General features: G+C 35.9%; 1 protein-coding gene across 2 annotated transcripts in view; it reads left to right on the top strand.

Annotated features, from left to right (window-relative positions):
* SYNPR (synaptoporin) overlaps positions 1-26,610 on the top strand; it is a 360,846-nt gene that overhangs the window by 167,290 nt on the left and 166,946 nt on the right. Inside the window, exon 1 of one of the 2 annotated variants that reach the window (XM_049777117.1) lies at positions 17,175-17,492. The exons of the other annotated variant lie outside the window; for it this stretch is intronic. Coding sequence (XP_049633074.1) covers positions 17,469-17,492 — 24 coding nt within the window. The 5' untranslated portion in view covers positions 17,175-17,468. Of the gene's footprint in view, positions 1-17,174; positions 17,493-26,610 lie in introns of those variants that run through there. 2 annotated transcript variants of the gene reach the window in all.

Genomic DNA, 26,610 nt, shown 5'->3' with positions numbered 1-26,610 from the left:
AAAGTGTTTAAATAAAGTAATTTTTTAAAAATCTAAAAAATACAAATAATAAATTCTATACTTTGAAAGCAAAATATTGGAGGAGACAGGTTTTCTTTTTTTTTCTACTTAAACTTTTTTATTAAGCACTGTAATTTGGTCTGGATTTTGGAAGCATGAATTGTTTTAAAAGAGGGATTTTTACTCAATTTTTTGGGAAGGAGAGAAACCAGAAAGACATTTTACAAGCACTTGAATCTTAAATCTAACTTGTCTTAAGTTTTAGCAGGAAGAAAGACTGTACCATACTTGTAATTATAACTACAGGAGGCTTCTTATATAACTTATCATTATTATTCCCATTTTACAGGTGAAGAACTAGTTTACAAAGACATAACTTACATAATTGGCTATGACACATTGCTTCATGGAAAAATTGTCAGTAAAATGTCATGTTCATAATCTAATTTATTATTCATCTCTCAGTGTACTGGGCAGGGTTATTGAAAATTGTCTTCATGTTTTTCTTCTTCACTCTTATTACAGTACTAACAAGATTCATGTTGAAAAAATGGACCTCTGGGATTCTTTCTGATATAAAGTCTTAATCCTTAATCATAGCAACAACAATTCATCTTCTAGTTCTATTACCAGGCTTTAAGAAATATATTCCAGAAACAGCCAAAGTTGTACAACATCCTTTTGCAAATAGAGCTCTCTCTGCTATAAGAACTAATGATTGGAAGAAAACAGAGAGATGTGTATTTGTGTTTCTGATTAGAATTAATATTATGGACATAATAAGCATCATTTATTTTATTTTATTTAATTACTAACAAATATGTTTATCATTCCTATTATGTATAAAGCTGTTTTAGTCGCCTTGAAAAAAAAAGTAAGAAGGATGACTCCACTACCCAGAATTTTTAAAAGACTGCTTTTAACCCCTTACACTAAAATAGTACTTGAAATTTCCAAAAGCTATAGAATTAAAATACATCATTACTTTTCTTCCCAATAAATATAAATTCATAAGAAAGACAATGTCCAGATGTCACTTTCTAAGTGTGAAACTTGCACACATTAGCAAGCCTGGGACAAACCTTACAATTAACACTTGTTAGCTGTCCAGATGTGGACAAATTACAAGCTTCACTAAACCATAGCTGACTTCTCTGTCAAACGAAGTTATTATATTTTGGGTTTGGGGATAAATAATTAGATAAGAACATGAATAACATAAGAACATGAATGAACAGTACTTTGGATAACACCCAGAATGGGTATTGACATCATTATTTTAATAAGATAGTTCCATTAGAGGATATGGCAATTGTACATCATTCCATTAGGTCTGTGGTCCTTTATACTTTTTTAAGATGTCAAGCTTTTGTTCAGAACAATCATATAATAGAAGTCTGTCTTAAAGAATAGCAAAAAAAAAAAAAAGGAGAGAGAGATGATTGAATAACAGAAGGCATGTTGATATTCTTGTGTCATTATTTTACTTCTGTTTTATATCAAAATAATTTTTATGAGTTCTAGGAGTTCGTCTTCAAAACTGTTGTATAAAAATATCATTATATAGCAAACTGAGATAATTTGGTTATTTAAATATATCATCCATATAATAGGATTTCTTTTTTATGACACTGTTTACTAAGATTCTTTTATTTTTTTCTATTTTTTGTCCCCAATTCACAATACAGATATTAAGATTCTTTTTAATGTATTAATTCTTTTTATAATTTAGGAAACATGGTTACAATAGTGTTAATGTTTAAACAATATAATTGTTGTTAATGGTTAGGGCTGGAGAGATAGTACAGCAGGTAAGGAATTTATTTGCTTTGCACATGGATGACCCAGGTTCAATTGCAAGCATCCCATATGGATGCTTACTCCTGAGCACTGCCAGGAGTAATGCCTGAGTGCAGAATTAATTATGGCTCCAAAATAAACAAGAACAACAACAAACAACAGTTGTTAGTGGGGGTGGTCAGCATAAAGTTACCTTTATATAGAATGAGACCTCTAACCACTGTCTTTCTTACTATTATTCTTTGGCTTCTCACATCAGCCAAAGGAGAAGACACAACTCCCACAATTCCAGGAGAATTGCAGGAGGAACCTGAAATTTAATTTTAGACAATGACTCTTGGTCTTTTTACTTGATAAGGGTAATATAGTTCCCAGGGATTTGAAAATTGTTCTTTATTAAGAACATGAGCCACAAAGATGGCTTTACTGAAACACATCAAACCTGCATGTTTTTCTCTTCGGAGTCATTAAGATACAGTGAGAGTTTCTCCAGTGATTCAATCCATTGGCTTTAAAATATTTAATTAGAGTTAGAATTCAAAATAAAAGCACAAGAAAAACCAGCACATACTAACTCTAGATTTATTGTTCAAGGTCCAAGAAATCATGCTTGGATATCCAGGCATCCATAAGCAGATCTCTACCAAGTGTCATAAAGGATTTTCTCCATACAAACCTACTCTCTAGGCTGAAAACACTAACCCAAACCAACTACTTACCACATACTTTTTATATCTAGCAATGTTCAGCAATACCAACACAGGGTCAGAGAAATATTGAAAGGAAATCATGAACATTCCTAGTTGTATGACCCCCCCAATCTCAAACCCCTCAAACTAAGCAATTGAGGTGAGATAAAGTTGCCAGATTTAAAAGGGACAGCCCTGGCTAAAGTAAAATGAATTGAAATGTTGCATGTATAGTATCTTAGGAAGAGTTCTGAGTCCTTCTGAGTGCAGCTATTACCATCCCAGACCTCAGTTTTTATGGGAGGAGGTCAATTTTCTTACACAGAAAAACTATATGTTAAAGGCAATTTTACAGAACCTGTGTCTCTGATAAAGCTACCTAACCAAGTCAGGCCTCAACTTTTGTTTTCCTGACAACTTTTCCCATTTCTTGCATGTTTTTTAAATGATTTTTCTTGAGAAATCTAGGAAAAGGCAGCTCATTGATAGAATTGGTATACTTGGGATCTGTTGGAATGAAAAAAAACCTGACTATAATGCCTACTTAAAAAAGGATGCACTTCATCCTCCACATTCTGCCACCAAATGATTCTATTCATCTTTCTTACATTAAATTGCTTTTACTTGACTCTATGCCAGGCTCTACCTCTTTGATGAAATATGAAAATTTATCAGATAATATCCTATCCTTATAGGTAATGGACTCATAATCTTCAAACAAAGTGTCTTGAACAATTTATGTTAGCTATCCTAATTGCTATTTTGTCTCATATGCAGAGCTTTATTTCTACCCAAATATCTTAACATTTCCAAATATTGCTACATTGGATTTCTTATGTTTCTTATATTTTATCTTTCCATTTAACTTGAGTTTAAAAGGCACCATGACTTACAGTACTGTTAAAGATAGGATTCAGGCATTCAATGTGCCAACCTCTGCTTCCATCCTTAATAACCCCCACAGTGGGAAATTCAGTTTTATAAACCAGTACTCAGATCCTGTTACCTTTGTTCATTTTATAATTCCTACTAATTTTCTTTATTTCCACATGTGAAGATCATCTGTATCCATCCCTCTTCTTCTGATTATATAGCATGACTTCTTTCTATATACAATGTTGCTTAGCTTGAAGTCTTCTAAGGAAAATTATGACTATTGATAAAAGTTCAAGTGACCATGACATTTAGGTATTCAGAAAAAAAGGATTGAATATGAGGAGAAATACTTTATCTTCCAGGAAACATAAAAAAAAACCCCAAGAGATATAGAAATGTATTCTCTGGTTCTAGAGACTTACATCAAAATAAATTATATTTTATTCGAACAAGTTGTTGAGTTTAAGCAGAGAAGTAAAACACCATTAAAGTTTTCAAGGCTGAAGTCATATCAAAATTAATATCAGACCTTAAACTATAAGGTATATAGAAGAAAATGTAGGCAAAGCACTCTATTACATTGAAACAAAAGACATCTTCTAGGAGAAAACACCATTGGCCAAACAAGTGGAAGCGGAAATAAACAAATGGGATTATGTTAAACTGAGAAGGTTCTGCATTTCAAAGGAAATAGTGACTAGGTAAAAGGCTCACCCACAAAATGGGAGAAACTATTCACACAACACCCATCAGATAAAAAGCTATAACTAAAATATACAAGAACCTAACAAGAAAAAAAATCATCTTACCCCATCAAAAGAAATGGGGAGAAGTAAAAACAGATATTTGTCAAAGAAGAAATACAGATAGACAAAAGGCACATGAAAAATGCTCCACATCACTAATCATGAGGGAGATGTAAATCAAAACAATAATGAGAAATCATTGTTACTAATGATATATAATGTGTATGCCACAGAGACTGGCACACATCACAAAGAACAACAACTACCACTGCTGGTGTGTATGTGGGGAGAATGGAACTTATATTCACTGCTATTAGAAATGCTGTCTAGTTCAGCCTTTTGGAAAAGCAATATGTATATTCCTTAAAAAAATGGACATTGACCTCCCATATATGGTCTAGCCATACTAAGGATATACCCTAGACCAAAAACACAATACAATAATGCCCTCTGCACTCTATGTTTCTAGCAGCACTATTTACAATAGCCAGAATCTGGAAACAACCCAGATTCCCAACAACAAATGAGTGGCTAAAGAAACTGTGGTATATCTATACAAAGGAATACTATGAAGTTCTTAGAAAAAGTAAAGTCACAACGTTTGATTTTATGTGGATATAATTGAAGACTATTAAGTTGAGTGAAATAGACACCGGCCCAGTGGGGCCTGACTGTGAGAAACTGTGAGTGCTGCCTGTGTGTGTTTGTCTCCTGTCCTGTCTCCTAAACCTCTTGGGAGTGGGCCAAAAAGGGCCCATAAAATTTGCTCTCCCAGAGGCTTATTCAAGGGGCCGGAACACCAAGGGACTGCTTCCTAAAGTGAAAACCAGCTATAAGCAGTACTTCACAGAAGGCAAGTCCCCTGTTTGTGATGTCAGGCTGGGAAAATCTATGCTGACCCAGTGGGGCCCAACTGTGAGAAACTGTGAGTGCTGCCTGTGTGTGTTTGTCTCCTGTCCTGTCTCCTAAACCTCTTGGGAGTGGGCCGAAAGGGCCCAGAAAATTCACTCTCCTAGAGGCTCCAGAAGAGCCCTTATCTCACTTTGCTATGTGGCTCTGCGCTCTTTCTAAGGAAAGAATGCCACAAGAAAAAAAATATCACACTAAGAACTGAGCTGAATCACTGAAGTCCAGCATCTCTCCCTGGACTGTCTTCTCTGCTGTGTGCTCATGCTTAAGATTTGATCCTGTGTGAGGCTTCATCCAGGGAGGGCTCCCCTTCCTTGGAGGCAAGTCGACCCACTCAGAAAGGGCAGAGCCATAGGAGCGTGGCCACGCACATCATTTAGCCAATGAATACCACCACGACACATAGAAAAACACACAATACAAGTGTGACAATGAGGAAACAAAGAGGGCCAGCATCAGACATAGAGAATGAAGATGACAATTCTGATGACCAAAAAACGGCCAAGCACTAATAAATCTTTCAGATAAGGAGTTTAGACAAGAAATATGGAAGATGCTCAAAGAACTCAAAGAAACCATGGATCGAGTTAAACAGAACACTAATAAGAACCAAGAAAATATGAAGACAGAAACCACAAAACTCCAAATTGAAATAACAGGACAAATAACAGGCCTGAAAAAATCAGTAAATGAATTGAATGACAAAATGGATACGCTCTCCAACAGGCTAAGAGAAGCTGAGAATAGAATTTGTGCTATGGAAGATGAGATAAATAACAACTCCATACAACGGGAGAGATTGGGGAAAAAAACTAAAAGCAAATGAACAGACAATGGAAAAATTAGTCAAAGAATGGGAACAGATACAAATAGAAGTCTATGATAAGCTCAACAGAAAGAACTTAAGAATCATTGGAGTCCCAGAGACCCAGGAAGAAAATTTCCAGGAAGAATCAACAGTCCAGAACATCATTAAAGAGAAACTTCCAGAGCTAAAGAATATATGTGAGCAAATCCTGCATGCATGAAGATTACCAATCAAAAGAGACCCCAGAAAAATACCCTAAGACACATCCTAGTCACAACGACAAATTCCACAGATAGAGACAGAATTCTGAAAGCAGCAAGATCAAAAAGGGAAAATACATTCAAGGGAACATCCTTGAGATTTACGGCAGACCTGTCATCAGAAACACTCAAGGCCAGAAAGCAGTGGTGGGACATAGTGGCAAAACTCAATGAAATAAATGCTTCTCCTAGAATACTTTATCCAGCAAAACTCACTTTCAGGTTTGACAGAAAAATACATGGTTTCACAGACAAACAATAGCTCAGAAACTTTACAGACTCAAAACCAGTCTTAAGAGAAAAACTAGAAAGACCCAATTTAAGACAAGACTGACCAAAAAACACACCAAATTTCAATATAAAGATGGCATTAAATCCTAGGACAATTCTTTCTCTCAACATCAATGGACTAAATGCACCAGTTAAGAGACACAGAGTGGCTAAATGGATCAAAAAACTCATTCCAACCTTCTGCTGCCTACAAGAAATGCACCTGAATAGTCAGAACAAGCATAGACTCAAAATAAAAGGCTAGAGGAAAATTATTCAAGCAAACAACACCCATAAAAAGACTGGGGTGGCCATACTAATATCAGATGATGCAAACTTTATACTCAGAAACGTTATAAGATATCAAAGATGGATATTTTGTATTAATCAAGGGATATGTACAGCACAGAATGAGGGGCCAGCAAGATATTTAATACAATTGTTGACAAATCTGAAAAATAATATCAATAACAACACAATAATTGTGGGGGACCTCAACATGTCTTTGTCAACACTGGATAGGTCAACCAGACTGAAACCCAACAAGAATATACTAGACCTGAGAAGAGAAATGGAAGAAAGAGGCCTAGTATTTATATATAGGACAGTCCATACCAAGAAACCTGGATACACATTTTTCTCCAATGTACATGGGACATTCTCCAGGATAGACTACATGCTGGCACATAAAACATACCTCCATAATATCAAGAAGATAGAAAGTTTGCAGGCTACCTTAGCTGACCACAAGGTTCTAAAATTATATGTAAATTCCAAAGGGACACAGAAGAAAAACTTTAACACCTAGAAGTTAAACAGCCTCATAATGAATAACCAATGGGTCTGAAATGAAATCAAAGAGAAAATCAAAACTTTCCTGGAAAAATATGATAATAAAGACACAGACTATCAGAACTTATGGGACACAGCAAAAGCAGTACTGAGAGAAAAATTTATAGCTTTGCAAGCACACAACAGGAAAGAAGAAGGGGCCTACCTAAATAGCTTAATGACGCAGCTCATAGATTATAAAGTGCTCAACTAAAAAACCCAAAAATAGGCAGACAGAAGAAAATAACAAAGCTGAGAGCAGAAATCAATGAAGTAGAAACCCAATAAACACTCCAAAAGATCAACGAAAGCAGAAGTTTGTTCTTCGAAAAAATAAACAGGATTGATAGACCACTGGCAAAACTAACAAAGAAAGAGAGAGTAATTTGATAACTAGTATTAGGAATGAAAAAGGAGAGAACACTACTGATATGGCAGAGATTCAAAGGGTAATCAGAAACTACTTTGAGAAACTCTATGCCACTAAAATTGAGAACCAGGAAGAAATGAATAAATTATTGGATTCTTATAGTCCCATGGTTGAATGAAGAGGATGTAGCATATCTAAACACCACCATCACTATTGATAAAATTAAATTGGTTATCAAATATCTGCCCCAAACAGGAGCCCAGGCCCAGATGGATTCACTAATGAATTCTTTCAAACTTTCCAAGAGGAACTACTACCAATCCTGGCAAGACTCTTTCATGAAATTGTGAAAATGGGAACACTTCCAAATAGCTTTTATGAAGCCAATATCACCTTGATACTTAAACCAGACAGAGATGCTATGAAAAAAGAAAATTACAGACCAATATTGCTGATGAATGCAGATGCATTGATCCTCAACAAAATCCTGGCAAATAGAATTCAATGCCTCATTAAGAAGACCATCCACTATGATCAAGTAATTTTCATCCCAGGAATACAAGGATGGTTTAACATCCATAAATATATCAACATAATACACAACATCAACAACAAGAAAAATAAAAATCACATGATCATATCAATAGATGCAGAGAAAGCATTTGATAAGGTCCAACACTCATTCTTGATCAAAACTCTTAGCAAGATGGGAACAAAAGGAACCTTTTTCAATATAGTTAAGGCCATCTACCACAAGCCAATGAAGAAAAACTAAAAGCCTTTTTCTAAATTCTGGCATAAGACAAGGATGTCCTCTCTCACCACTCCTATTCAACATAGCACTGGAAGTACTCGCTATAGCGATTAGACAAGAAAAAGATATCAAGGAAATCCAGATAGGAAAAGAAGAAGTCAAGCTCTCACTGTTTGCAGATGACATAATACTCTATTTAGAAAACCCTAAAGACTCTACCAAAAAGCTTCTAAAAACAATAGATTCATGTAGCAAGTGGCAGGCTACAAAATTAACACACAAAATTAATGGCCTTTCTATACATCAATAGAAACAGGAATGTGGACATTAAGAAAACAACCCCATTCACAATAGTGCCACACAAACTCAAATATCTTGGAATCAGCTTGACTAAAAATGAAGGACCTACACAAAGAAAACTATAAAACTCTGGTCCAAAAATAAGAGAGGATACGTGGAAATGGAAGCACATACCCTGCTCCTGAATTGGCAGGATTAACATCATCAAAATGGCAATACTCCCCAAAGCATTGTAGAGATTTAATGCGATCCCTCCAAAAGTACCCAAGACATTCTTCAAAGTGGATCAGGCACTTCTGAAATTTATTTGGAATAATAAACACCCTAGAGAAGCTAAAGCAATCATTGGGAAAAAGAATATGGGAGGATTTACTTTCCCCAACTTTAAACTTTATTACAAAGCAATAGTTATCAAAACAGCATGATATTGAAATAAAGACAGTCCCTCAGATCAGTGGAATAAACTTGAATACTCAGAGAATGTTCCCCAGACATATAATCATTTAATTTTTGATAAAGGAGCAAGAAATCCTAAATGGAGCAAAGAAAGCCTCTTCAACAAGTGGTTTTGGCACAATTGGATAGCCACTTGCAAGAAATTGAACTTAGACCCCCAGTTAACATCATGTACAAAGGTAAAATCCAAATGGATTAAAGACCTCGATATCAGACCTGAAACCATAGGTTATATAGAACAACACATAGGCAAAACACTCTAGGATATTGAGACTTCAGGCATGTTCAAGGAGGAAACTGCACTCTCCAAGCAAGTGAAAGCAGAGAATAACAGATGGGAATATATTAAGCTGAGAAGCTTCTGCACCTCAAAGGAAATAGTGCCCAGGATACAAGAGCCACCCACTGAGTGGGAGAAACTATTCACCCAATACCCATCAGATAAGGGGCTAATCTCCAAAATATACAAGGCACTGACAAAACTTTATAAGAAAAATAATTCTAATCCCATCAAGAAATGGGGAGAAGAAATGGACAGCCACTTTGATAAAGATGAAATACAAGTGGCCAAAAGACACATAAAAAATGCTCCACATCACTAATCATCAGGGAGATGCAAATCAAAACAACTATGAGGTACCACCTCACATCACAGAGATTGGCACACATCACAAAAATGAGAATAAACAGTGTTGTCGGGGATGTGGAGAGAAAGGAACTCTTATCCACTGCTGGTGGGAATGCCTTTAGTTCAACCTTTATGGAAAGCAAATGGAGATTCCTCCAAAAACTGGAAATTGAGCTCCCATACGATCCAGCTATACCACTCCTAGGAATATACCCTAGGAACACAAAAATACAATATAAAAATCCCTTCCTTACACCTATAATCATTGCAGCACTATTTACCATAGCAAGACTATGGAAACAACCAAGATGCCCTTCAAAAGACGAATGGCTAAAGAAAATGTGGTACTTATACACAATGGAATATTATGCAGCTGTCAGGAGAGATGAAGTCATAAAAGTTTTCTATACATGGATGTACATGGAATCTATTATACTGAGTGAAATAAGTCAGAGAGAGAGAAAAAAACTCAGAATGGCCTCACTCATCTATGGGTTTTAAGAAAAATGAAAGACATTCTTGCAATAATAATTTTCAGACACAAAAGAGAGAAGGGCTGGAAGTTACAGCTCACCTCATGAAGCTCACCACAAACAGGGATGAGTTTAGTTAGAGAAATAACTACATTTTGAACTATCCTAATAATGAGAACATATGAGGGTTATAGAAAGCCTGTCTAGAGTACAGATGGGGGTTGGGTGGGGGGAGGAAGTTTTGGGACATTGGTGATGGGAATGTTGCACTGGTGATGTGTGGTGTTCTTTACATGACTGAAACCCAAACACAATCATGTATGTAATCAAGGTGTTTAAATAAAATATATTTAAAAAGTTGAGTGAAATAAGTCAGAGAGGAAAAGATAAGCACTAAATAGTCTCACTCTAATGTGGGATTTAAGAAAAATGTAAGACAAGTATAATAATAGTACCCAGAGACAAAAGAGATGAGTGCTGGAAGAACCAGCCCTTGATAACAAGCTTATCAAAAAAAGTGGTAAGTGCAGTTAGAGAAATAACTACACTATCAACTACCAAGACAATGACAGAAATACAATGCCTGTCTCAAACACAGGCAGTGAGCAAGGGGAGTTAGGAAATGGAGGCATGGGGGAATTTGTGGCAGGAAAGTTGTATTAATAAAGGAGGGTGTGTATTTATGACTGAAGCCCAACGTATTTGTAACCATGGTGCTTAAATAAATTATTAACACTGAATAAAAAAAGCTATAGGACTTATCTATTTATTTTTTATTTATTTATTTATTTAGTTAGTTTTTGGGCCACACCCAGCAACACTCAGGGATTACTCCTGGCTATGTGCTCAGAAGTTGCTTCTGGCTTGGGGGATCATATGGGACGCTGGGGGATCAAACCACGGTCCGTCCAAGGCTAGTGCAGGCAAGGCAGGCACCTTACCTCTAGCACCACAGCCCGGCCCCTATAGGACTAATCTTAATATAAACATTTCAAGATTGATTCACATATGCTGCTTGAATACATGTGTCTCTCAAGTGCATCTGTTGTCTTCCTTTGCACATGTCACTCACATTTCCCCTCTTGAAAAGTGTCTTTTCTACTTTAATGTTCAGATATTTACTGGGACTCTTTCCACTCTGGAGAAACCCATGATCTCTTCTCTCTCTCTCTCTCTCTCTCTCTCTCTCTCTCTCTCTCTCTCTCTCTCTCTCTCTCTCTCTCTCTCTCTCTCTCTCTCTCTGTCTGTCTTTCTTTTTCTGTTATTCTCACTTTCTTACATCCCTCTGTACTCTAAATAATGCCTGTTTTTATTTCAACGAAAGATTTCAAGATTATTCGAAAAACAAAATGATAGTAGGTGATTTCATTCCTGTAGCTTGAATGACATACACTTGTTTAGGGGGCAAAATGAACAAAAACTTAGCTTTCTCTCTTGTCTACTCATTTATTAATATGGCCAGTGTGTTGTTGATCACTTTTCTTTTCCTCAGCCAAAAAGAGATCCTTATGATGATGGAATTTTCCTCTCACTATTTGCTAAGTATTTAGAAAGCTAAGCTTTCCACTATCCGATCTTGAAGTAGAGCAGCCTAAAAGGCATCCTTATGTGAATCCAGATGTTTGAGAAAAGAACTGTTGAATTTACCAGACGGTGTGTCCACCAGAGGGTAGACAAGCTTTTTGGTTCAAAGAAAGAAAAACAAAATTTGTTTGAAGTTGTCTGAAGTCCGTGCTCAGTTGAAAGATCAGAGTTGAAAATCTGACCATATTGGAAATTAGCATTGCTAATGAGGTTTTCAGAGGCTCACAGTTTATTTTCAATCTTCTTAGCCTTCTCTATAAATACCCAACATAGAAAGCTCTGTTACTACTATTTTTAAAAGTCCAATAATGGACAGGTGTTATTTTAAAGTCAGTAACAACAAAAGCTAATATTATTTTTTAAACAAAGCCCATCAAATAATGTCATATTTGCTTTATTTTTGTCACTTTTAGTGGCATACTGGAGAGTGGTAGCCAACTGTCTGCACTGCTAGTAAAGTAAAAGGAAAAGCACAGTCTATGTGCCCAAGCTGAAAGGAATATTTGCTCTCTAAGGACAAATCTACAGCCAGGTATCCAATGATTGCTATTCTTAATACACCTATGTAAGCTGTTTTTTGTTTTATTTGTTTGTTTGATTGATTGATTTTTTTTGTCTGCACCCAGCAACTTCGAGGGCTTACTTTTGATTCTGTGCTCAGTGATTTCTCTATGAGGTGCTCAAGAAATGTATATAGTCCTGGAGATTGAACCAGGATTGGCCACATGGAAGGCAGACGTCTTACCTTACCTACTATACTGTCTCTCTAACCTGGGCTTATGCAAACTGAGGAAACTTAAACTTCTATAAATTATGTGACTGTATATAAACTAGTATAAACTGAAGAAACTCAGACTTCTTGAGTGATCAGTATAATTTGCAAGACTCCATTGTCCTTGGCATGTCCATTATTTAAATCAATGTGATACTAAAATCTACTTAATTTCGAGCTCTCTGAAATAAGTATGAATTTACAAGTATGAATTTCTTACAGGTGTAAATGCATTTACAAGTATGAATAAATCAGTGACCTTTGATCAACTACCCGATATTTCACAACTGAGAAACATTCAAAACTTAGATTTCTATGACTGTCTTAAACCTCAGTTGTTTTTGTGTTAGCTACTTCATTCATTCATGAGCTACAATTAAGCATTTGCTTTGTACCAAGAACAGGATATCGTATTTTGCAAGAACAAACTTGCTTCTTACTTTCATAGAGGTTATCACTTAGTGACAGGAAATAATAATTAAATAAATAAGAAATAGACAGGAACATATAGGAAGTATGAAAGAAAAGACAGAAACACCCAGCATACAGCAACAAATTTAATAAATTGCAAGATAATGTGAAAGGGAATGCCTGGAGAGAAAAAAATTATTTTTAGGTCTGTTATCAAAGAAGAAGGAGCCTCTAAAGAACAGACAATAGAAATAAAGATTGAATAATAAAGGAAGAGAGATCTGGCAATCATCTGAGGAATAAATGTTTCAGACAAAATGATAGCAAATGCAAAACTTAGAAGGACAGGATGTTGAAAAGTAGGACAACTGCCGGGTGGAATTAGATTGGAACAACAAGTTAACTAAGAACCTGGTCACAAAGGCTTTATAAGATTGAGAATAAATATAAAAAGAACTGCTGGAAAACTGTTGCTGATTTCCAGGTAAGAAATGTTGATAGCAGGCAAGTTTTGCAGAAGCTAATGGTATTATTTTTTTTGTTTGTTTGTTTTCTGTTGTTTTGGAGCCACCCCCAGCTGTGCTCAGGAATTTCTCCTGGCTTTGTGCTCAGGGATTACTCCTATTAGTGCTCTGGAAAAATCTGAGGTGCTGAAAATCTATTGCTGGTCAACCACATGGAGGACAAGACGATGCCAGCTGTACTATCTCTCCAGTCCCAGAATGCTAAATTTTATCTGAAGAAATCTGACACGGGGGAAAAAATTCACAACCAGCAGCTTTTAATCAAGCTGTAAATCTGAGAACCTTAACAAATAAAAACTGACCTAGAAAATTTTTGAAAGAACATCCAACAGAAACCCTAGGATTGGAATATGAGAAAAACTGAAACATGATCAAATTGCAGATACGTTCGGAGTCATTGAAAAGATTACCAGCAATCCCAAGAGTGAGGTTTGTACCTCCTAACTGCAAGCTTGTTTTAACAATGAGCCCAAGTTTTATGGACTGTCATAATGCCTGGAACATGGGCTTCATCAGAACAACAGGCTTTTCTACACCAGGGTTTCATAGTGTCTGATATTAATATAGGGGATAAGTTGTGGAATTTCAGGGTCTGTGTATCTATCTATGGATTATTCATACTGTGTAGGTTGACTAAATGGGAGCATAAGTACTATGATATCTCTGGAGCTCAGAGCTTGCATCTGGCTAAATTCAAAGCTAAACTTTACCATTTAGAGTCTTTGCACTTTCAGATGAATTGATTTAATTTCTAGTTTTTGATTTCATCTTCAGTAACTGGCATCAGAAGACATAATGTTCTGTTTATTTGTTTGGTTTGTTATGGGACCACAACTGGAGCCGCTCAGGGATTACCCTTGGCTCTGTTTTCAGAGATAACTCCTGGCAGACTCAGGAGACCATATGAAATGCCAGAGTTCAAAACCAGGTACCTGCTGCTCGCAAGGCAGGCACCCTATCTGTTGTACTATTATTGCTCTGGTTCCATAGCATAATTCTTTGGCATTTTGAGGTTCACATATGGTAGTATAGTTACACTTACACATCAACACTTAGATTAGTACCTGAACAGAACAAATACTCAACAAATAGTATGAGGATATATTGTGTATCGTAATATGTAATATTATGACATTATATCATTAAACTATGATGCCCATAAATAATATGTAATATTATTATATGAAAGAAAAGGAATTTTTTTTACCTAAAATGGTATCCTTAATATTCACATCCAGTGATGAATAGTCTGCCATCCTATAGTGAAACTACTAAGTATGTTTCTTCCCTGTGGCAGTTGTCTGACTGGACCTTCTTACACTGTTCTTTATTGGCCTCCTAATAAGGAGTACATAGTTTTCAATGCAGGTATATTGTTCCTTGATCCATCCTTCATTCATTTATCAACAAATACTAAAATGCTTGGTGGTTTTCAACATTGCTTGTGCTAATGTGGGGGGATTTAACTTTTTTACTACCCTTATTAGCTTCCCTTCTTAGATTTCAGTTAAGATTTCATTGGCAGGTGCGGGGCAACAGTGGAAGGGGTAGAGAGGAATAATGATCCTATGAAAATGTTCAAAGGGATACAGGTATGGGTCTGAGAGATAGTACAATAGCTAAGACACTTACCTCACACACATATGATCCAAGCTTAATCTCTGGAGTCCCCAAAGTCTGACCAGGAGTGATCCTTGAGCACAGAGCCAGGAGTAAGTCTTGAGCACCTCTGGTGTGGCCCCAAACAAAAGAAAACAAATACAAATAGGCCACAAATGTATATAATTTTGAAGTTTAATAGTAAGGATGGTTAAGAGTAAGAAACAAGAAGATTAATAGAGGATCAATATAGTATCCTGAGCCTTTGTTGCAAGTAGGTAGTATAAATTTAAAAGCCCAGACATGTCCATTTTTCATTTGTTTATTTGTTCATGGTCCTCAATAGCTATTCCTGGATCAGTGCTTGAACGTGACTCCTGGAAGTACATGAGGGACAATGCAGTGCAAGGGCCCTGCAGGCCCTGCTTGTAGACGGTACTTCAACCCTACTAGTTATTGTTCTACCACTGCCTAAACCTTTTGTTTATTTGTTTGTTTTGTTTTTGTTTTTTGGGGACACACCTGGCAGCGCTCAGGGGTTACTCCTGGCTCTATGCTCAGAAATTGCTTCTGTCAGGCTCCAGGGACCATATGGGATGCCTGGATTCGAACCACCGTCCTTCTACATGCAAGGCAAAAACCCTATCTTCATGCTATCCCTCTAGCCCCAGCTTAAACCTTTTTTGTGTTTGTTTGTTTTCTTTTACAGACCTTCCCCCTTCCCAACCCTCACCAATAGCACTATCCTGTTTTATGGACATATTACAGAGGACAAACTTAGACTTAAAGACCTTACAGGATATCCAAGTTATATGACTAGTTAAGTGGACATTTGGGACTAGAACCTGGGAGGATTCATTTCACACCCATCATCTGTTTATTCTAATTTGATCACCCAGTAGTCTGTCCACCATAAGTTAAAATAATATATGAGAAAAAAAAGATGTAAAGGACATTCTAGGAATGATTTCTTAAAGGTGTGAAGATGAGGGGCTGGAGCAGTGGTGCAGGTGGTAAGGCATCTGCCTTGCACACACTAGCCTGGGATGGTTAGGTTCCTGGCATCCCATATGGTCTCCCAAACCAGGATTTCTGAGTGCATAGCCAGGAGTAACCCCTGAGAATCACTGGGTGTGGGCCAAAAACAAAAAAAACAATATGTGTGGAGATGTGTGTGTGTGTGTATGTGTGTGTGTGAGAGTGTGTATGAGAGAATGGAACCCAAAGAAAGGCAGACAAATACTGAATTAAGAAAGAGACAAACACACACAACAAAACATAATATATATCCAGTCAAGATTCACTCGGGTTGGGTTATTACTAATAGCATAACGACCTCAGTCCACCTAATGCTATTCCTCTATAGAGTAAGATTTGAAGAAGAAACTCTAAGTAGAGCACTCTGTTCTGTCTGAATTACTGATTTCCAGGCCACCAAGAGTCAGGAAGCCAGTGTAAGGATGGCAGTCAGGGGGTGGCACCCTTTCTAGGAAATTGGTGTCAAATGTGCCCCCCACCCTACTTTAAGGAAGCCTTGATTTTGGCTGATGAAGGAGTCAAGCTCAACTGTTTTCTGTGGGGGCTGTTGCAAACACAAACTGACATCCTACTGCAATCTCTGAAAGCTTGGCAATGTTAAGATTTTAGTAACACTGAGCTTTAAGTAATACTACTTTGAAAAATAAGCAACCTAGTTAAAATGAGTTCTTTCCACAATCCTCAGAGCCCCCCCAAACCTGTCTTTCAGCAGCATTTCCTTAATGATTATGTATGGGTAGTCTACCACTATTCTAAGATGAGTTTCATCCAGACATTTCCAGAAAAAGAGAGCAATTAATTTTTAGGAACATACAAACTTTTACCTAATCTATGCAAATCTATGCAAAATTTTAATAGAAATTACCATACACTCCCCCAAACACAAAATCTCCAGCTTCCTTTTGCTTTCCTAATTTGCTTTTAAGCATTGTGTGGAGGGAGGAGGGGCTCTCGGAGTCAAAGGGGAGATGGCTCTGTCTCTACGATGCAGCCAGCTTGCGCAAAGCAGTCGTGCACTTGCACTTGTGAGCAGCAGAGCCAAGTGTGGGGGCTCCCCATGGTGGTAAGCACCTCCCCACAAAGCAGGCAGCCTTTCACCAGAGGGAAGTATCAGGTTGCGGTACTTGAGCTGTGGGTTGTCACTATCTAATAATATGACCGTTTTGCCATCTCTCTGCAAATAAGACAGAAGCTGCTACCTGATTGGTATAACATCTTACTTTCCCTCCTCATTGATTTTCTTCTCCTCCTTTGCTTCATAAAAAGAGAGGCAAGTGGCTGTGCTGTGGACAGAAGAGCTTTATTTTTAGTATGAGACAACCTCTATTTTCTTTCAGGAGAGGGAAGTTGGATTATCAATTCTTTTGTAAATGTGTATGGTGATATTTGCTCCGGTAAGTTTCTCTTGATCTTGATTTTGCGCTAGCTCTGTGTGTCCGGATGTGTGTGTTCATTCGTGTTGACTTGGGCTGCGCTTTTCTTTCTAATATCATTTTAGAAATTTCTGATGGTAACATTGCTTTATGCTCTTTTGGAGTTATATGTTTAATCGAAAGAGACGGTTGTGCAATAGCATAATGCACCAGGTTTCTTTTAATCTAGTGGAAAAAAAAACTATCAAAGTAAACTTATATTTGGCTTTGTAAAATGGAATATTATTCTACTCCACTCAGAAGTATGCAATGTCCTGAATAGATTCAATGTGCTCTATAGCCTGCTTACGATTTTAATTAAAGTTTCATAATCGGTGTCAAAGCAAGAATTTCTTAAACTCCATAAATAGTTCCTGAATATTTTATGCTGTGCCAAAAGGGGTGTTCCTATTCTAGAAGGTATGATACTAAGACGAAGTGAATGAGAGGACTTTCTCTAACACTGGGTGCATATACCTTTGAGAGAATGGAATTTATTAACAAGTATTTAGATCATTGAAGTAAATCTCTAGCATTCCTTGAAAAGATGGAATCACAAGTGACTGTTGCTTCTCTTCTGTCTTGCTCTGTCCTATGTATTTGTGCCACCATCTGTTAAATGCCCAGACTTATGCTTGTATCGCTGAGGTTGATGAAGAAAAAGTTGCTGTTACTAAATAAAAAAAAATAGTGCAAAATTACTATCTGATCATTACAGCCAGTCATGCTTGTTAAGCACTATATCTCGATCTTTTTTTTTCTCAGAGAGTATTAAGGGTCTGAATTCTTTGTTGTTAATTCAGAAGTCTGGGAGAAAAATCTATTAATATAATTATTCTAGTCAGTGATGATAAGATGATTAAGTAATTGCTCTGATGGAAACAAACTGATGCTTTAATCTTTTGTTACACAATCAACAAATCTGCATACATCATTTTAGGGTGAAATGAACTAGGGAATCTATTGCTCATGTAAATTAAGGACCTAGTGGACTAAAAAGCAAAAGGATGCCTAGTTATTTTTATTTTTAAAAATAAAGTCAGAAAGTTGCATATGCCTCGATCTCCTAGGTATAGAATCTTTTTCATGATAGCATTTATTTTATAGCCCGAGGACAGCTTATGGAAATAGTAATAAGTGGCTGAGAATACACTTTCCCTCCTGTCTACTTCTATTGGGTCACCCCACCTTGTAAAGACCCCCTGCATGCTGGAATAAACCTATTCATTTTAATAAATTGAATTTTACAGTTAGATTAATCTTATTTAGCTTCAAAAACAAACAATCTAAAGTTATGTATATTTATTATACTGATTTATTACTGGTCACAATAAAGCTGATACTAATAACAGCCTCAGGTGTCATGAATCTCTAGAATCAAGTGTTCTCTATTGCTCAAAAAACCAAACTGTTATCCTTGGGTTACTGTTATCCTCGGGTTATTTGCAATTACTGCTAAATGCACATTTCTCTTCCCAAATTCCCCAGCCTCCAACTTGAGGAGAGTGTTTGCTCTCATTCTCTCCACAGCTGTTGTGACACTTTAAGTATAAAGTCGTTAGTTGTAATGGAGACTATCATCTTGTGAAGCGATTCAGTAACACAAATTTGTGAAGATGTGCAGGGACAGCACTCTCCAGGTGCAAGTGTCTTTCTTGGTCTCCAGATTGCTAGCAGACCAAATAGTTAAGGGTTCAAGTGTTGATGCAACACCAAGCCTGTTTCAGCTACTGACAAAAGGGGAACAAAGGACAGGTATATATTGAAGTGAATGTGCCCTGTGTTTGACTTAAAGTTAGCATGCAATATGCACTCTTTAAAGGTGTCACTTTTCAAAGGTACAGCATGTGACCCCCAAAATTTTGTGATCTGTTCTGTACACTATTAGGAAGTGTAATAAAGGGAATTTTCACAGTGGAATTATTTTATCTACATGTATTTATTTCAGCATAGCTTAGAATGCAATAGTTGTTACTATTTATTACCAATGTGCCTGGTCCTAGTTGCCCAATATTCTACATGACTTATTTTGTTTTATATTCAAAACTATTTTATGAGGGATATAAAAGTATGCTCTCACTTTATAGATAAGAAAAGGCAGAAACAGATCACATATGAGGCAACACATGTCAAGCAGTTATTCATGAAACTCAGAACCAGGCCATCACACACTAGAATTAGGTTGTCCATCTCTCCTTTTTGGTAGACTCTATACCAACTTCTCTTTAGGAATGCTTTTCACAGGCAAATATAAATATAACTGTATTTTTGTTATTGTTTCCCCTCCCCACTGACACAATCTAACCTCATTTTTCACAGGCATTCCTTTTGTGACTCCAAACTATGGGATTAAAAACTGGAGAGTGTGTTTTAATTCCACTCAACTTGTAGAACTATAAAGAGGTGTCAAAGGGGAATCTGACTAAGGAATGATCGAAGTAAAGTCTAAAATTAAAACAGTTTGTTTTATTAATCAAAAATATCTACCATGAGCATGGAATCAAAATTGTGATGCCATGATAACTTGTTAATATCAATAGCTCAAGTTATTTGGTTTACCACTAATGCAAAAAAGTAGTTGTCACATTGCTGATATTTGTGGAAAACATTGTAATAGTCTCACCTTTTATTTAGATCCAGCATGATTTTCTGTCACTCTTTGGCTAGCTGGAAAGGGCTGAAATGGCACTTGAGGTAGAATACTGCAAAGCATTTACATCACCTGGGTAATGAAAAAATGAGCGCAGCTGCCGATAAGCATACTCAGAAGCATGACAAAGTTGAAATTCAGAGTTACCAGATGCATTAGTTTTGCACCTGAGTGCTAAGTTCTCATTTGAAATCTTTTGAAGACAAAGAAATTCAGATAAATAAAAGGAAAATGCAACTGACTTAGATCAATATATTTGAAATTTTTCCTGAACTTGTAATTTTTAGACTAGAGAAAGGAGCATGTTATGCATGAGATGATTTGAAATATTGGATTTTTGTTCACAGATAGAAAGAGAAGGGATTAAGAGTTATGTGAATGCAAAAGTCAGATTAGGAGCTCTTTCAAGGGTTTAGCAAAAAAAAAAAAGTCAAAAACTTTTTTAAATGAATGAACAAGCAACCTGTCACAAATCAGAAGCATTGGAAGTCAAGTTCTGACGTATTGACACCATATTGACTTCTTGGTATGATGTGTCATCTTCTAATATGCAATGACTTTTGAGGCATTTTTTTCATCGAAGCTCTCAGTTAAAAGTAGAGGTTAGAGCATTAGTAGAGTAGGAATGTTGGTTGCCTTGAATGCAGCTGATCTGGGTTAAATCCCAGGCATTCCATATAGTTTCCTAAACCCTCTAGGAATGACCCCTGAGTGCAGAGTTAAGAGTAAACACTGCACTGCCAGGTATGGCTCCAAAACAAACAAATAAACAAAAACAGAAACAAAAAGAGTTCAGAATGCCATGCACAATAAAATATTTCCAAAATGGTAAACCCTTCTGTCAAAAAGCAAGCTTAATAATAGTGATTCACTATTTTATTTTATTTATTAACATTTTATTTTATTTTATTTATTAACATTTCTTTTTGTTGTTTTTTTTGTTGTTGTTTTTTTTTGGGGGGGTCCACACCCGGCAGTGCTCAGGGGTTACTCCTGGCTGTCTGCTCAGAAATAGCTCCTGGCAGGCACCAGGGACCATATGGGACACCGAGATTTGAACCAACCACCTTTTGTCCTGGATTGGCTGCTTGCAAGGCAAACGCCACTGTGCTATCTTTCCAGGCCCACTATTACATTTCTAATGCTTCCTTAGAACTAATTGAGTAGTTTAATTTAAAAAAAAAAGGTGTAGTACTGGAATTCATCAAGTTAAAGAAATTTAAATTAGTATTTTCTATCTCAGTTGCCTTAATGAAGGTTCTAAATAGGAGATCCATCAAATATGCACTCATTCTTTATAAAATGTGCTGTTTTGCCCTGTTGCTCATCACATACAGGTTATCCCTTAAAAATAAACTTAGGAAATCAGACATATAATATGGACATTAAAACACATACCTTAAATGCAACCAGCCCTGGTTCAACTTCCAATTCATGGTCCTCCTAATACCCCCAAAGCATAGGACTGGGATTAGACTTCAAGCATCACTGAGTGCCTAACCCCCAACCCCCAAATAAAACTAAACCTCATGAAAGTATTGTAAAGTTTAAGCTATTTTGGTCTCCATCAATAAAATATATTTTTTTCAGTAAAGTTATCATACCTAAAATAAGTAGCAGGAGCTTTTGTATGATACTTCCAGACATTTCTTTGGCTATTGGCTATGGATATATGTATTAAAACATGCTTATTATTAAAGGACTTTTAAATAATCTATTAAATATTAATAAGCAGCTAATAATGAAACATAACTGTTAGATTAGTGGTGGATTTGTCAACAGCCATTCTAAGTTGATGCACAAATAGAGCTGGTGATCCAGCTATATTTTTTATTAGAAAATTATAATTAATGAGAAATTTGAGCTAGTAATGAGTAATACAAGATACTTTTCCTCTAGAAAAAAAGCTCTTCTATGTGTCTTTAAATTTTGTAAGATTAGGGATGAGTTGAATTCTAAGTTGATGCACAAATAGAGCTGGTGATCCAGCTATATTTTTTATTAGAAAATTATAATTAATGAGAAATTTGAGCTTGTAATGAGTAATACAAGATACTTTTCCTCTAGAAAAAAGCTCTTCTATGTGTCTTTAAATTTTGTAAGATTAGGGATGAGTTGAAAATGGAAACACCTTAGTAACTCAACTCTATAAACTATGATGTACTTAATTAATCCATTTTAAAGATAACTTGAAAATACAGATTCTAGACCATTGGTCTAACAGAAAATTGTTCTGGGCTACTATGAATACATTCTTTTTTATTGTGATTATTTTTTAAAATAATTTTTATTTTGAATACAGAGGATTACAAATCTTTCACAGTAATATTTTAGGTACAAAGTGACATTGAATCAGGGCATTCCCACCACCAATGTTGTCCTCCCTGCACTCCTTTTCCCAGCATGCATCCCATATTCCCCTCTTTTGCCCCACCCCCTGGGATGCTAATATAAGTCGTCCCCTCTGTGTCTAGCTTGTTGTAGATTAGGTATTGGTTCTGTTGTCATTGGCTTTGGATTTTTTGTTTAAGTCTGATCATTTTTTTATTTCTACTCGATGTTCATATGACTGTTTGGTTTTGGTACCCTTCATTATTTCTTCCTCAATTTGTGAGGCAGAACAAGATGGTTTAAGTTATGTGGTTCTGTTAGAAGGAAAAAAAATAAAGAGGGGAGGCAAAAAAAATCAAACAAACAAAAAATGGGGGGAGTCCTTCTAGAGGCTATAAATATCAATTTAAGAGAAGAAAAAAAAGGAAGAAAAACATAGCAAGAATACAAAAAAAAATCAAGCAAAAAATGTGAAAAGCACCACAGCAATAAGCACTACAGCAATAAAAACAACAGCCAAACAATACCACAGTCCCAAGATAAAAAAAAAAAAACACATTCAAAACACACACACACACACAAACAAGCAACAACAACAATAACAAAAAATTTAATGTGTGCTTTTTTTTTTTTTGCATAGGCACAGTAAATATTGGGGATATTAGAAAGGTAATACCCTTGGCCTAAGAGATACAGGGTTTCTCCACCCTTGAAGTATACTGTCTTGGGAATAACTACAGGCTTTGTACATCCTCTTATTCTCTCCCCTAGGTCCTTTTGTGATGTCTGGAAACTTTCTGCTTAGTCATGGGGGATAAAATCAGGCCTCTGTAACTAGAGGTCTTAGTATTTTCACAGGTCATAGGATGGAGCCTAGAATGGAGTCTTTGTTTATGGTTCTAGAAGTTCTGTTCCATCACTGTTGTTTTAATCAGTCTTCTAGAATTGATGGTATTGGTTTTTGCATTGATCCTAGTGTGAAGCCTAGAGTCTTTCATTCTGTTTCCAGAAGTTCTGCTTAGTTGCAGTTGTCTCAGTCAGACCTCTGGAATTAGAGATCTTGGTTGTTGTACAGGTTGTAGGCCAAAACCTAGACTAGGGTCATTTTTATTGGTCCCAGGATAGGTTCTGCCCAGTTATTGTTGTCACAGTCAATTTCTCTAGTTAATGATTTGGCTTTTGCACAGATCAAACGATGACAAGTTTTCTGATTTCTTCTTATCATTAGGTGGTGAGGTAAGATAACCTGCTCTTAGACCAAGTTGTTGCCATTTCATCATTGTCAGGATGTCATATCAAAACTGCTCTTGTTGGTGTCAGAGCAGTATTAAGAATGTCCCAAGGGGAGTTTGCTTCCTGGAGTTGTTGCAAAGAACTGTGTCAGTTCTATGTCTGAGATCCAGGGTTCAGGGTTTGATGGTGGTGTCTAATCACATGGAATCTAAGTTGGGACCATATGACATATGTTCAAGGTGGGAGGTGCCCCTGTATTGTAAAATGTATGAGTTCTTATTCCTAGTGGATAAGAGCTTGTTTCTTTATGTAAAATTTTCCCCTTTTTAGTATGTCTGAGCAAAAAAAGAAATGGTGCTATATTATATTGCTGGTGCATTTGGGGGTGAGAGTGTCAAGCTCCATAACCACTGTGCCCTGGTTTTGACCTGAGCCTTTATCCCAGGCAAAACTTTTTCTTGTAATTTTTTATACCAAACAGAACCAAAACAGATGAAGTTAAGGAGGAGAAAAAAAAAAAAAAACAAGACAATATATATATACACATATAAAGGAAAAAATTAATTAAGAGCTCTGAACATGTTCTACTACAGTTTCTTTAGTCTTACTTATGGAATCTTTAAATCATCCCAAATTATCACACTTTTTCTCAGTGTTAGTCTTCTGGCAAAGATATGACAAAAAATTTAGGCTTATTTTATTTCTGTAAAATGTGGCTCCAGGAATGCTTATGTCCAATTTAAATGGAAGGACTCTTATTTTAAGCCACCATATTAACACTAGCCTCTCAGTGATTAACCCATACTTTTCTACTTGGCTTTGGCACTCCATAAAGTAGGATATTATATATAGTTTTCAAAAGTTATTCATTTGAACTTTCCATTATTGAGACAAAAACACAATTTTCTTTTATTGGAGAATGCTTTGAGGAAGTATTTAGCCACTAAGTTCATTAGGTTAACCTTTTACTCAACTAATATTTAAGGATGCCTACTCATTGCCAAGTCATTACTCTATATATAGTGAACAGATGAAATCTATGATGAAAGATAATATATGCATTCTCAGGACTAAACCACTTTATTATCTATTTTCTCACCCAAAACAAATTTCTGCTTCATGTCCCAGAATGTGTGTATTTAAATTATAACTGACCTATTATAGTAAGACACTTTTAGGGAATATATCCTTTGGGCCTTTTCTATTCATAATGAGTGAAGAAACACAAGTGATTCCATTTATTTGCTGATGTTAAAAATAAACTGTTTAAAATGTTAAAAATCCACTGATTTCTGATTGGCTACAATGGGGTGATTTGAGAGGGAACTAGAAGAAATTTTGTGGTGCTTGCATTGTTGCTTTATGGGCATTCTCATACTTGAAAAGTTATCTCATTCTTGCCTATGTTAAGAAAGAAAAAAAAAGGAAGGTACATCACTGAATGAAGCATTAAAAATAAGTTGGAACCAGGAATAAAACAATAGTAAAATATTGTCTTGCAAACAAATCTGCTTTTGATCACTGGACTCAAAGCAAAATAAGATATAAGAATGAACAAAGAATAAAGGAACGAGTACTTTTACAAGTAATCTAAATTAGGTCTAATTTATAGTCTTGAGATTTCTCTAGATGTTCCTTTCCAGGTTCATTTTATATATAATACACATATAATGTAGATTTATATATAAATCTTTCTGCTACATATTTAATAGCACAATATTTAAAGTTTGTTTTGTCAAATGTTCTTATCAGAGATAAAACTTGATTAAGTAGAAAAGGAAAGGCATCTAAAAGTGTTTTTTTGGTTGTTATTATCCTTACCTATAACACTCTACTTCACTTATTTGACATGTTATTTTTATCTCCAGTCATCAAAAAATGTAGGTAACATTAAAGTGGTATTGCGCTTGCTTCTTTGTCTTTATTGCGGTATCAGGATCAAACTCAGCACCCAAAAATGTTATGTATGTGCTGTACAATTGAGCTATATGCCCAATAAATATTATAGCCTTTAAGCAGATGTGAATTATATATTTATCTGAGTCACCTGTACACATTCTTGCTATTACTACAGGATAAAACCTGTTTTCCAGGTTTACATATCCTCACATGTTATAGTATTTTATGACAAGAAAGGTAAATATTTAAAACTCCTATTTTCTTTTTTTGAGATTGTTTTGGAAATAAATGCAGCACTGCAGTTTGTGTGTAGGCCAGGGCATTAGAAGTTTATTTCTCAGGATGTATTAGCTGGATGGTTTTGGACCATCCACTGTTGCACTTAGAATTCCCTCAATAGTTCATGGACTGTAAGTGATGCATTACAAAAACCACAGGAGACCTTGGAAATCAGCCTAGCTGTGTGGAAATAATGGAGGTTTTAAAGTCAAATGGACTTAGGGAATGAATGAAACGTGACATTCTCATCACCTGATCTCTTACTGGTAAGAGTAAAACCTTTAAAAATGGATTTTAAGTCAAAATATTGAAATTCCAAATAAGAAGTGGAATTTCTCCATGATTATTGGTGAATTTGGTAGAGATGTAATAGTCAATATTCTTCAAGCCCAACGAGAAGTTATTTGAAGAGAAACTTAGATATAACATATACCAGAAATGTACACATTCTGAGTTATTATCAGGTGTTAAGGTGTTTAATGTATATCTCTTGTTTTTTAATCCTGCATACTCAATGATCTCCAGTGTTAGTTTAACCATATTTAAACCTTAGTAAAGACTACAGAGACGTGTGACTCCTTGTAGGATGATGGTAGAAGAATGGTAGAGCATAAAATATATATTAAGGGCAAGTGGTAGTGATTTGCCTGGCATTTAACACACATGCTCCTGGGTATATATTCTTAAGTATTTAATGAGTTGTTTGGT

Source organism: Suncus etruscus, chromosome 7 (genome assembly GCF_024139225.1).
Source record: "Suncus etruscus isolate mSunEtr1 chromosome 7, mSunEtr1.pri.cur, whole genome shotgun sequence".
Classification (NCBI taxonomy): Eukaryota; Metazoa; Chordata; class Mammalia; order Eulipotyphla; family Soricidae; genus Suncus; species Suncus etruscus.
This window is presented reverse-complemented; position numbering and strand designations above follow the sequence as displayed.